The sequence below is a fragment of the Anser anser genome (genome assembly GCF_964211835.1).
Source record: "Anser anser genome assembly, chromosome: 3".
NCBI lineage: Eukaryota > Metazoa > Chordata > Aves > Anseriformes > Anatidae > Anser > Anser anser.
Window position 1 is genome coordinate 70,361,432 of NC_139722.1, and position 12,728 is coordinate 70,374,159.

At 38.6% G+C, this 12,728-nt stretch overlaps 1 protein-coding gene across 2 annotated transcripts in view; it reads right to left on the bottom strand.

The window, feature by feature from the left end:
* The window catches only part of UST (uronyl 2-sulfotransferase), a gene marked incomplete at its 3' end in the record, with an annotated part of 164,963 nt that overhangs the window by 55,079 nt on the left and 97,156 nt on the right, over positions 1-12,728 (bottom strand). For both annotated transcript variants that reach the window (XM_083829999.1, XM_083830000.1), the window contains exon 5: positions 8,080-8,233. In XM_083829999.1, the coding sequence (XP_083686125.1) occupies positions 8,080-8,233 (154 nt within the window). The remainder of the gene's footprint in view (positions 1-8,079; positions 8,234-12,728) is intronic.

Consider the following 12,728-nt stretch of genomic DNA (forward strand, 5'->3'; position numbering starts at 1 on the left):
AGGAAGTTGGAGTTATTCGTTTCTTCTTGATAAAAAACCTGCCATTCTAAGAAAGTATCAAGCAATAATTGGTTTTACTGGATGACTACTACAGCACAGAACTCTAGCTTAGCACAAAACGTTGGACTGTGCATTTAAGAGGACATGCACATCACACAAGGAGATTCTCTTAAGCTTTGTTTCCATTCAAATGCAACGGTTACTTGCCAGCTAATTGTTGTAAGTAACCATTTATTGGGAACCAATTAATTGTTGTCTCCTTAATTGTGCCCTCCTGTTGTTTTCATATTGACAGCAATCAAGAATACATGAAATACATGAGGCGAACTGAAAATGTGAACAATCCATCAGGAGTTACAAAAATTATCGAAACACCTAAAACTCATCCTTACTGAAAAAACTGCACATCAAAAACAATAGATTTCTACATTTTGGAAAGAACGTATTTTAAAAAAGCACGTTTAAAAGCACTACATTAATTATTTTCACATCTTCTGTTTTGGCACAGGGCACAATGCAAAGTTGTGAGTATATTTCACAATGTAAATATATTTGTCTCTTATCTTTTTCAGATAAGTTTGAGAATAATCAATACATTGTTAACAATTAAGAGCTTCAGGCCAGTTTGGAAATTATAAAACTTAGTTCAATCAGCAGAGCTCTAAGACAACAGAACCTTAACCACTGTGGCATAAACCCAAAAACATGCAATTGCTTTAAAGTCAAGACACAACACGTTTAACTAGAAATGTCTATAAGGAAAACTAAGTGCAATCACCAAACAGTTGAACTCATTTGCAGGTATGCTTGATAAAAGTTTGATTTTAACTGACTTGGATCAGCCACTAATTTTAGAAACTCGGTATAGGCTATGAGGAACATCTACTGTATGCACAGGAGGAAGCGAATTGCACACTCTCAGCACTTTTTCCTGGGGTAGGGAATGAGAGCTTAAGGTTATTGGAAAGATAGGCTGACATAATAATGCTTAATAAAGCTAAGAGTTAAGTCAACTCTTAGCTAACACATGAAATATATATATGCAAACCAACTAATAAAATGCCACCCGTATACTCGATTCTGCTTGCACCACTGCAGACACCTTGTTGGCCTTACACCAAGAGCTCCAAACCAATCTTCTTCTTCCCCCAGTCCCCAAACATGGTGCCTCCACTGCCTCCCAGGGTCCCCCCAGTGTCTTCCCATTACAAACCAGCTCCAGCATATGATGGCCATCCTGTCTCAGATCTGCAGGCTGCCCCACCTGTGCCAGGACCCTGACCAGAGCCCCTTAGCATGCACCTTGCCAGGACTGAAAGAACAAGACCCTTCTTCTACACCCCAGGCTCGGGCTGTGTACCAGTCAGAGATTTCCTGAGGAAGAGATCTTGCCCGGATATTCATTCTTTATGCAACTTTCCCATGCCTCCTGCAAACTTGTCTTGTTATATCTTCTCCCCTCTTTATTTCTTCCTCATTTGAAGCGTGCTAATCTACTTAGTCATTCCTTGCATGGAAATTATTCCATACTTTCATCATTACTCCTACCCAGCTCTGGATATTTTCCAGTTCTTCCAAACCCATTTTGGAAACAGGAGGTCACAAATGTTCAAGGAGGTTAAATGCAGCTACACTACAGATTTAAACACAATGACGCTCTCTGTTTTGTCCTCAGTGGCTTTTTTTTTTTTTTTTTTTTTTCCAGAACTGAGCTGATGCTATTGCAGAGCCATCCACCCCACACCCCAGGCCCTACTGACTGGTAAGTGTCCGCTGAGACCACCTCGTTTCCTCTGTGAAATGAGGCCTACACACCCCTCCAACTGCCCTCCCGCTTGCGCCGAAGGCGAGGCTGGCTTTTATCCCTGGGCTACACAAGAATGCTCTTTTTTGTTCTTCTTTTAAATCTCCAAAACGTTCTGAAAATATAACATGGACATAACCTCTTCCCTTATCCAGTTTATTTGGCCTAAAAAGGCCAGCATCAACGTATTAGACGCTCTGTTTGGCATTTGGGATTTTCTACCCTACAAACACTAGCTTCCTACAGCGAAGCTGCAGAAAACTAGTTCCCCATGCTACCATAATGCATTTAGAACCAACCAACCAACCCAAAAAAAGAGACCATCAAGTCCTATCTTGTATTCTTTATACTCATAAAAATGCTATTAGCGAACTTGGCAAAATCACCATAAAAATGAAGATTCATATTTCTCAACTGGGATTAATACAGCTATATCCTTAAATATAAGAACATAAAGTATTATATACACAAATGCTTTAATACCATGTACAGTTTATTGCTGGTGCTAAGACTCTGTTATGTTAAGGCCTCAGATTTCTCATGTAGTTTCTTAACGTTTCCAACAGCCAGAATTTTTCAGTCACATATAATTGACCAGTAGAACATTGCACAAAAAAATACCTCATGTTTTGAAATTCTGAAGCAAATATTGTGGTTATCCTGTATCCTGCCTCCATGAAAAGGAATGCAATACAGAATGATATAATGAAAATAAAAGAGCAATATTAATAAAATCCATATCTTTGTATATTTGCTATTAATATATCTATTATGAACTGCATAAAAGATTTTAGTGCTGCAATGTTAAACCATGATATGTTGCTTATTTACCCTATGCAACTGACTCAGATCAGTAAATGAAAACAGATTAGTAAGACCCATTTTCTCACTCTCATGTAATTGCATAATGTTGCAACATTAGGAATGCAAATCCACAGGGGAACATTAAAAAATATTGCTCTGTAAATTAAAGTCACTGAAAAGTAAATGTCAGCCATGAAAACATTTCCTTTAATGTTACTTTATAAGTTGTTTAATCAGTCTCTCCTCCAACTGAGTCTGAATTATCCTTAACCTCAAGGTCCAATATATTATTAATACAAAATGGGGAGAATCTGAGGGCAGGATGGTTTGCTCGGTTCTTTGGAACATACACAGCAGGCAAAGAGTTACACAAACACGAGAAAAAAAAAAAACACTGTGAAGAGTTAATACAGCAAAAGAGAACAGCTGGAGACTATTAAAAGCACTCATTAGAAGGAAGAAGCAGCAAACTGTTCTAATTGGGTCAGCTGACAGGTGGCTGCGCTTCAGCGGTGCCCTCCCGGCAGCCGCAGTGATTGATGCTACTGTGTGATCCTCTGGCCAGGGGTACAGCTGCAAGGCTGCCCTGCAGCTCAGGACACGCTGCAGGGCCGCGAATGACCACTTCAAGTCATCTCAGCACCGATATATGGCACGGGGAGCAAAATGACTACTGTATGTTTGGGAAGAAGGGAAAACACTGAGGGTGTGTAAAATATTGGTCTCTCAACTAAAGATATGAACCCAGTAACTGAAAATGGTACTTTAAAAAAAAGAAAAAAAAAGAATAAGAAATCCCTAATACCTGGTACGCATTGCATAGACCTAAAAAAAATCATTTTAACCTCTGCATGCCTCAGTTTTTAAATCCAAATGATACTAAGTTCACCAGACCCTCCAAAAAGTCTGTGGTTCAATCAACATCTGGCCATTTGTGAGATCCTCAGCAGAAAAATCCCATATAGAAATGTGCCCAAGCTGCAGGCAGGCAACTCTCCCACTCCTTTTTAGAAACACGCAGGAGAATGGCAGCAGGGAGGGAGAGCCACAGGTTCAGCACCATGACCTCTCCTGGTGGCCATGTCTCTGGCAAAACGAAGAGCTTCAAGAAACCTAGCTAAAGTTATGAAGGAGAAAGTTCAATGTCTTACTAATACTGAAAATTCAAGATACGGTTAGCCACAATTAAATATTTTTTCTTATTCAGATAAATGTGGGGATTAAGACAGCTAGCTGCCATCAGAAAACCAATACAATTTGGTAAAAAAGCATTTTCCACTCTTGATAGAAATTTAGGGATATAAGTGACAAAATTCCTGAGCTTATTTAGTGAATTTTTCATATTAATGAACAACACTGTAGTTATAAAAGCAAATTCCTTAAATTCAGGAATACAAAAAATGTTATATGGAGTTTAACTGTTCAGCATTTTTTAGAATTTTGTTTAAAATTTATGAAATAACCTAAAAACCAACAGGCCGCTTTAAAAATTTAGTAATAAAAGAATTTTTTTTCAGAGATGTCTATGTTATTATACTAAATCTGACTTAAAAGTTTCTTAAAATCCTTTGAATTTTACTTTGTTCCTTTGCAGTGATCCTAATGCACTTTTTACAAATTTAACTGAAAAGACAAAAAGACGGAAAGACAGATGCAAATTTACAGAATTATTTGCGTTTGTAATCTTTAACATACTTAAAGCTGAATATGTTCAAATATTATTTTTTTAGATGAGAAATTCCTATTTATTTTCCTGAGATGTTGAAAGACTATGCTGAGCCTGGTAGAGATACGCTGCAAACTTAACCACTAATTATAATGAAAATCTGAAACATCCTATATGTAGGTGACAGGTTCTTAATTTACTAAGCTCGCTCTCTCTCTCTCTCTTTACACAAAATCTCTCCTGGCAAATTAGCTGGAAGATATTTAGGTCTTGAGTTAGAAGCCATGCTACTAACAACCCCGGAATTAGAAGAGATCAGAAGCACACAGAGCCAGATTTTCTGCAACTCAATCAACAGGGCACAGCTCACACTGCTTCACACCTTTATTCAGGCTTGGCAGTCCTACATCAAAGTTTTAGAATGCATTAAAGGAAGATGAGAAAGCCATACATGTCTTTTGCTTTCGATGTTTCACACTGCAGTTGTAATAAGTGCCAGACAATCATCAATAGGCTTTTTGGAAAGGACAATTTTAATACAAAACTTTCAAACATTTACAGCAGTCACACTGTCAGGAGAGCTTCTTACCTTCTGCACTTTCAGGCCCTAAGCTATATCATCTGGTGCCTAGTCTTCTCTTGCTGGGTACAAGCAGTGATCACAGCTGTACTGACAAGGGATTACTTGCCTTATTGAAGTGTATTTATTCTAGTTCAATCTGAAGCACATCCACTACAATGAATTTGAATTCATTATCATGAATTCATCCCATCTTACAGGAACATAGGATAGGGCAACTCTCCCATGAACACGCTTGAGAGTTTACCTGAAGTGCTTGCTATGATTTCAGACCAGCACCCTCTCTGCAGTATTCCACGCTAAAGCGTTGTCGCTGTTTGTTTTGGGATAGCTTGGAAGTGATCTGTTTAGGTGACTGACAGTAACTCACTCCAGCTGAGAAAGTGCCAGGTCAGGGCAAGGAGCTGGCTAATCTGGATGGGAAGTCTCACACTGCAGCAGCTGCCTCCACCGTATCTGGCTTGTGAATAAAGGACTTGTTTTCTATCTTGGCTTTGAATTAAATTTTGGTAAACACAGGCATTTGCCGAAACATTTAAAACAATTTATCTGACTCCTGAATGAATAGTTGTTTTCTCTGGAGGGGAGTCAAAGCCTGAAGCTCTATTCAGAGAAGATTTCAAATGATCAGTGAACAGTAGAAATTTGTCTTTTTTTTTTTTTCTCGTCTTTGCAATGTCAGCAGTTAGGATTTTCACAGTTAAAAAAAGAGCACCCAAAAAACAAAAAGACTTCAAGTTTTTTTACCTAGCCCCCTACCCCCCGTTTTTTTTTTCCTTATGGGTCAGATCTAAGGGAAGGGAATGCCTCCATTAACGATATCACAACCTGATGGCACAGCAGGACTTCACTGGGTACAGAACTTTACAAAACCTGATTTTAAAATGTTTTCATTCCCTTATTTAAGAGCCCACTTTTTAGAGATGTTGAGCTCCCACACTTTCACATTGAAGTTTCTGAGACAAAATGCATGCTCTCAGCTTTTCAAGAGAGAAGGGCAGTGCTCATAGTCATTGGCCATGATGCCAGGGTGGCCAAAACACTTTCCAAGAGAAGCAAAGCCAGGAACATCAGTGCTAAGAGAAAACAGCAATTAGCCCTTGAATATCCCAGTTTCAAAGGCTGAACACCTTTCCTCATGTAAACCTGGCTCTGGTAAAACAGAGGAGTTACTTGGCCTTAGACATTTACAGATTCTCCAGTCCATTTTGTAACTAACTGCTACCAGCACAAGGCTTTTCAGGATCTTCAGCAAAGAGCACAACCTTCTGTAACAACCAGCAGTTTTGTATTTTCCTAGCTTTTGATCTGAGGCACAATAAAAGAAGAAAAGTAAAAGCTTCTTGTATCCTCCCTGTGCTTTCCAAGTATCTGCTCACAGTCAGGCACATCTCATCCCAAATGATTTAGGTTTAATTCTGTCATAAATACAGAAATTATTTAATATGTTAGTGTTATCGTTAAGCATTTGAAATTGAGATCTCTTAACTTCAAGCTTATCATTCAGATAGTTGCAAAAAAGCAACACTTTATGGTGAATTTTCAGTAAAATAAAAAGGCAAATATTAGGGAAAACCTGTGAGAGGTACAAGGACAGCAATCAGGACAGCCATCGCTTGTGCGCTAAAGTGCTGCACTGGCTCACACGCACAGAGGTAAAACCAACTGCTTAGTTTCTTCACAGCTAGACCAGGCAATTGATTTAGCAGGCTTCTGAAGCTACTATACCACAAAATCCATTACCTGAGTTTTAAAACGCATGCCAGCAGATTCTTTTGCAGCACCGAGGAAAAGATTAAAATGCAGTCACATAATACATTACTTGGTTGAATAGCAGAAGTCTTAAAAATGCTTAACATTCAGAATGAGTGGCTTTCATTAAAATTAATTTCACTGGCAGGTGGCCTATATGTTACTCTGACAGGACCAACCACCCTCTTTGAGCAGCGTGACTGACAATCAAACTTTGCCAAGGAGAGGTGGAGGTCAGATGCCAAAAAACATTTCCAGGCTTCTAACAATGAATTGGAGATCGAAGCAAAAAAGAAAAATATTTTTGATGAAGGTTATGAAGGTTATGATCAGAGTCTCAGAATGACAAACAGCCTTTACAACAAAATGACTAATGTCCTCAACAGATGGCCACTTAATATTTCCTTTTGTTTGTAGCTTTTTTAACGATTTGTGTATGTGTACATATGTGTACATGCATATAAATAATTAAATATAACTTCCTAAAGAACATCCCGACACAAATGAAAATAAGAGGTGAATTTTTTTTTTCTCTTAGCTTTTAAACCCATACAAACACAACAGGAATTAGGTCTGTACGTTTCAGTACATCTGGCTTGTAACATCTCATAGGAGAACATCACGCTGTCTTGTCACAGTTGTGTCACTGAATCCTCTCTGCAGGATCATGTGTGGCTGAAGGCTGAGTCCAACCAAACTGGATCTCCATTATAGAGAAGTTAATATTTAATTCCACCTTTTTGCCTTCTTAGGTAGGTGGTGGTGAGCATGCAAAGAGATCAGTTATCAGGCACCAAACAAGTGAACCAGCACCCCTACTTCCATGTTCCTCGCTCAGCATTTGTACACCTACTGACATGGGATCCTCATCTGTGACAAAGGTTTATGAGCATTATGATAGTTCAGCAGTTGTGCAAAACAAAAACTGATGTTATGGACAGCAGCTTGTCAAGCATTATTACCATCTTCTTAATCCAAAAGAGAATACAAAGTCAAACCTAGAAATGAGATGAGAGCCCTGGTGTGAAGAAACTGTGCACAAACCACCAGCAAAAATATCAGACTTGGGTGCACTGAATTGCTCCTTTTCCCAATTTTCCTCTAGTGAGGCTTCACAGTTACAGCCGCAGCTTCAGCCTAGAAATTTATCCAAATATTCCCAATGATAACTATTGGCAGAATTATTACATCTAACTACTGTACGGTCCAGATCCAGGTCACTGGGAGGACTGAAATTCAATGGCATTTGGGACTTGCTGCCAGCTTATACAGGATCAAACAGGGTAACTGAATTCATCAGCAACAGTCTTCACATTAAAGATGGCCAAACTAACGACCAAGAAAGATGAAGTCAGATGAAAAACGCAACACTGAAGATGCCTTGGTCTCCCACTTTTCAAGCACCCAGTTTGAACATCAGCATTATGTATCTACGCACGGAAATCAGTAATTGGAGCCTTTGTTTAAACATACCAGATATCTCTCCTCCTGCCTCATGCTTGGGGTACGGATCATGTGATTCTGTTCTCCTCTCCAGTCTCCAAAACGTCGAAAAAAATAATTGGATAAAAATCGATTGACAGGATCTCTAATAATATTGATGTACACTGGCTGGTCTCCTCCAAACCTGGTGGGAAGAAAAATGGGTGAATCAATCTTACCAGAAGGTTTCAGAGAGGCAAATGTATGTCTTTCCCCTGAATGCTTTCAAACTATTCTCTACAGAGTTCACAGCATTTACAAGGCTAGAAGTAAAGTTGAGATGCTTATGACTAGTTACAAAACTCTGTAAAAACACATGAGATTTCTTTAGGGCTAAAGGTAAATATGATATCACATTAAGCTGTATGTGGACTATGAACATTTTAGCTTAAGACCATTTTTTTCCACTGTGTCAAAGGATTACCCTTCTCAGTTTTCTCCTCACAATTTTCAGATGAAGAACCTTTTGCAGCTGAATCCAAGGATGAACATTTCTTTTTCTAAACACTTGCTTCCCGTCTGGAAAGTCATGTCAGAGCAGGCAGTGCCTGACACTAACTGCCATAGGGCAGCTTTGCATCACCTTCATCTGTACAGTAGGAGTGGGAACATGCTAAGGATTTTGCAACATTCAAGCGTATTTCAAAAGGCTTCTTTTGGATGAACTGACAGATATGCATGGTATTTCCATCTATTTATTTGCTGTAACTTGCGCAGATATTCCTCCTCTCATCCCCAAACCTGCCCCACCTGCTGGATTTGAGGTTATTTAGTGGTTATATAGCACCTTGCACTCGTACTGCATTTCATGGAAGAGAAAAAAAAGTCAATATGAAAAATCCTGCTTCAAAAAAAAATAATGAAGTATTAATTTCAAGTACACACAAGTCCAAGGAAAAGGAAGGGGTAAAATCATCTGTGACCAGGGTCTGTTCAAAAGCAAAAGACAGCAAAGATACCTGCAGTTTAGAGTACCTGCCTCCTCCTGGTAGTTAAGACAAACATGTTCAGTTTAATATATGGGATACAAAAGGAGAAAGGGAAGGAAAAAGAGAGCTTGAGAAGATAAGGCACGTGATTTTAATGTATTTTCAGAGTGTTAAAATATTGGCTGCTTATTTTACAACAACATGTATCACTAGCAGAATAGGGCTAATTGCCAACCCAGGGGAAGGAAAGAGGAAAGGTGCTTATATTCTTCCTTGGTCAAAACAGAAGGATGAACATTGATGCTCTGCAACAGACTTATGGACTGCAAATGATGTGAGACAGAGCGAAGTAAAACTTATTTGGATAGAGTTATTCCTAGGATAAATCCTACTTAAAATTTTCCTGATCTAAGAGCATGCATTATGTTTCTCCACAGTGTTTCCCCCCTTTAGGAGAACAATCTTTAGCTAAGCACTAGCTCATATTTTATTTTTGGGAGGTGAAGGACATAGCCATATTTAAGTATTTAAATGCTCTTCAGATGATTTTCTAAGCCACAGGTTGTATTTCTTTATTTTAAAATGTGAAATATTAGATTAGAAGAGAGAAAACAGAAGACATCATTTAGATGAAAAAAAACCCCACAACTCTCAGGTTTTCTTCATTTTTTGAGTCAGATAAATAATTGAATATATATAATAAAAGATCAGGGCTCCTCATAAATATTAAAGACACAGCAAAATTGTTTAAAAATATGATTTATAGTAAGAGATGAGAAAAATCCCACAGTTCCAACTTTATTCTTATTCTGCATGATTCCCCAGACCAGTAAACACAGCCTGCAAAGGTTTGTGTATATTTATAACTTATTATTTATGCATATCTATTTACGTATACCAGTAATTTATAATTATTTATGTATGCGTATCAGTAATCTCATTGACCTTAATGTTGCAGGATCACTCTCATAATTTGTAGATGCACAGACAGCAGAAAACTTTGAAACAATCCAATTAAGAAGGCAGATGCTCCTTGCTTCCTGATTAGCACATAGCCCAATTTGGACATATGTCTGTAACGGAAGCATCCTGAATTCTTCTCTGAGATTGTTTTTGCTGCTGTCTTTGCCTTTATGCAGAAATAAAACTTACATAAAAAACAGACATTCCTGCAATTACCGTAGAAAATTAAAGACGTAAACCTTTGACAATATACATTTAAATAGAAAAAGGTAGGTGAATGCCGTGGTTGGTAGCCATGAAAACTACTTTTTCAAGTGAAATTGCTGGCAAGATTAGGTTGCACCTAAATTACCAAACATATTATTTTCCTGCTGCTTGATGCAGATCGACAGTAATCTAAAGACAGATGCGAGAGGAGAATAGTAAAGAAAAGGGAAAGCAATGAAAACAGCAAGAACAGATGACAGCAGCAGCAAGTTGTCTTAAGACAGAGAGAGAAAGATTACAAGTCAGAGAAGCGAAAGAGCAGGGGTATCCAGCCTGGGGTTTGTAGAAGATGCTAAGCCTAAACGCTCCTCAGCAGAGGAAAAAAAGCAAAACCAGGCAGTTATTATTTGCCTAGATACAATATTCAACAAATAATCATTGTCTTTTCTGAAGTAAAAGGAGTGGTCAGATTGCATAACTAACCACCCAAAGCATTAAAGCCTGCTCTTTTTCTGGTAAGGTCGTGTCCCTGAACACGTGAACTGTAAACTCAGTACCAACAGCTCTGAGAGAAGAGGCTTGTCTGTCCCTAGAGGACAGCTGGGATGGGAAGTCACTCTTTCACAAAGAACTGCAGAGGAACTTCTCATTTGGAAATGGAGACTGTGGCCTTCCAAAACACCACACGGCTCAAATTTCTGACTTCCTGCACACTTTAACCGGCCTGGTATACACCCAGCTGCAGTTGCTCCGTCAGGCAGCAAGCAGGGAATTTTTAGAAAACTTAAATCTGTTCTGGCTCTTATTCAAATCTGCATTTTTTAAGCACGGTTTATAATACTTCAAATTCCAACCATTTGTTTGTACGGACTGTACTGGGACTCTGATGGAAGCTAAGCAGCAGTTGCAGGGCATAAAAAAATCCTAATGGTTAAAAATCAATAACCTTAGGCTGTTTAGATAAAAAAAAGAAAATCAATGCTCCATTTGTTCAAGTACATTCTGCCCATTTTTAGATATCTATCAGTCATCATATTAAATATTACTTAGCTCTCCCAAATGCAACTTTTCAAATTAATAACACCCACTTGAAAATGCTCTTGCAAACAATAACATCATACAGTGCTCTCATTATACATCTTATCATCTTATGTATCCCCAAGTATCTGTGGTGAAGGATTCAGAAAGAAACCCAATTATGCTCTTCCAGGCCTGAGCAGAAGGCTTATATTCTATAAGAGGAATCACATTTGGATCCTGCCTGGTAAATACACTGGGTCCTTCTCATGCCCAGCAGCACATTGCCATAATTGGGTTGAGTAGGACAGGACACAACCTCTCCAATGGAGAGCTGAAAGTGTACACACTGATCCTCCGCAATGCTCTTTCTGCACTTAGCTTCTGATTTATTTAGCATATACAATTACATCGCATTAATTTTAATTACTCTGTTGTGACAGATGTATTTTCAGATTCCTCATCAAAATAACTAGCATATTTGCAGGCTTCAATCAATGATACTTAGATTCATTTGTAGCATTTCCCCATCCCTTTTTTTTTTTTTTTTAAAAAAAAAGGAGGAAAAAAAGGCTGAGAAATATACCAGATGTTGTAACTCTGTCATAGAAAAAACTTCTCTGATGAATTCTGATTTTATTATTTACATGAGCAAAACCTGTGCCCAAAACAGTTAGCAAGCCCCATCTGAGTCAGGAAGAAAAAAGCAGTAAAAGATTTCAAGAAATTCAACCAAAGCAACTTATTTTGCTGTAAAATGGAGGATATCTCAGCTCCTGTAATTCTTCATTTAAGCTCCTTTTTAAAGGAAGGTTAAATATGAATGCAGTCCTGTCACTTCACTTCAGGAGGCTGCTGCCGTTCTGCTCAGCACAAAACTCTTTGCACAAGCAGAAGCAGGCTTCTTCATCCCTACAGGCAGAGCACGTTCCTAGAGGAAATCAAGATTCCCAACCTTTTCTCTGTAAGAACATCGGCTGCCTGTTACTCTTTTAATGTGAAGAATGTCCTCTTAAACAAATGAGTTAGTTGCTGTAAGTTAAATATAATGGAAACAAAGAAGAACTGACAGTCAGATTAACATGGACAGGTATATTGCGTCCTTCTCAGAAAGGAAGCCCAATTTCCTTTTGCAGCTTCATACAACCACACCGAGAGCATAATTGCCCAGGAAGCTTTACAGATTAATTGTTCTTACAGCTCCATTACCTGGTCTGCAGCACAGATTCAAGGAGAGATCATGTAAAAACCCCAATGTACAACTTCCAGCTTTTCAGGACTTAAACAGATGCAGTCATATCAAATTCTGTCTTTCAAAAAAGGTATCTTATTTGAAGAATTAGAAATGAAAGGTCACTGTAATCTCTCTTACTAACATACATTTCTGGCGAAGCAACCCCATTCTGTACATGAGGCATCAGGCAAGTCTGGGTTGCTCCACTGACCCTCCTCAAGGATGAGCTGCCACCTTTTTTGCAACAAATCCCAGAGGAGCAGGCTGAGGGATTGCCTGTGTGGTGCTGC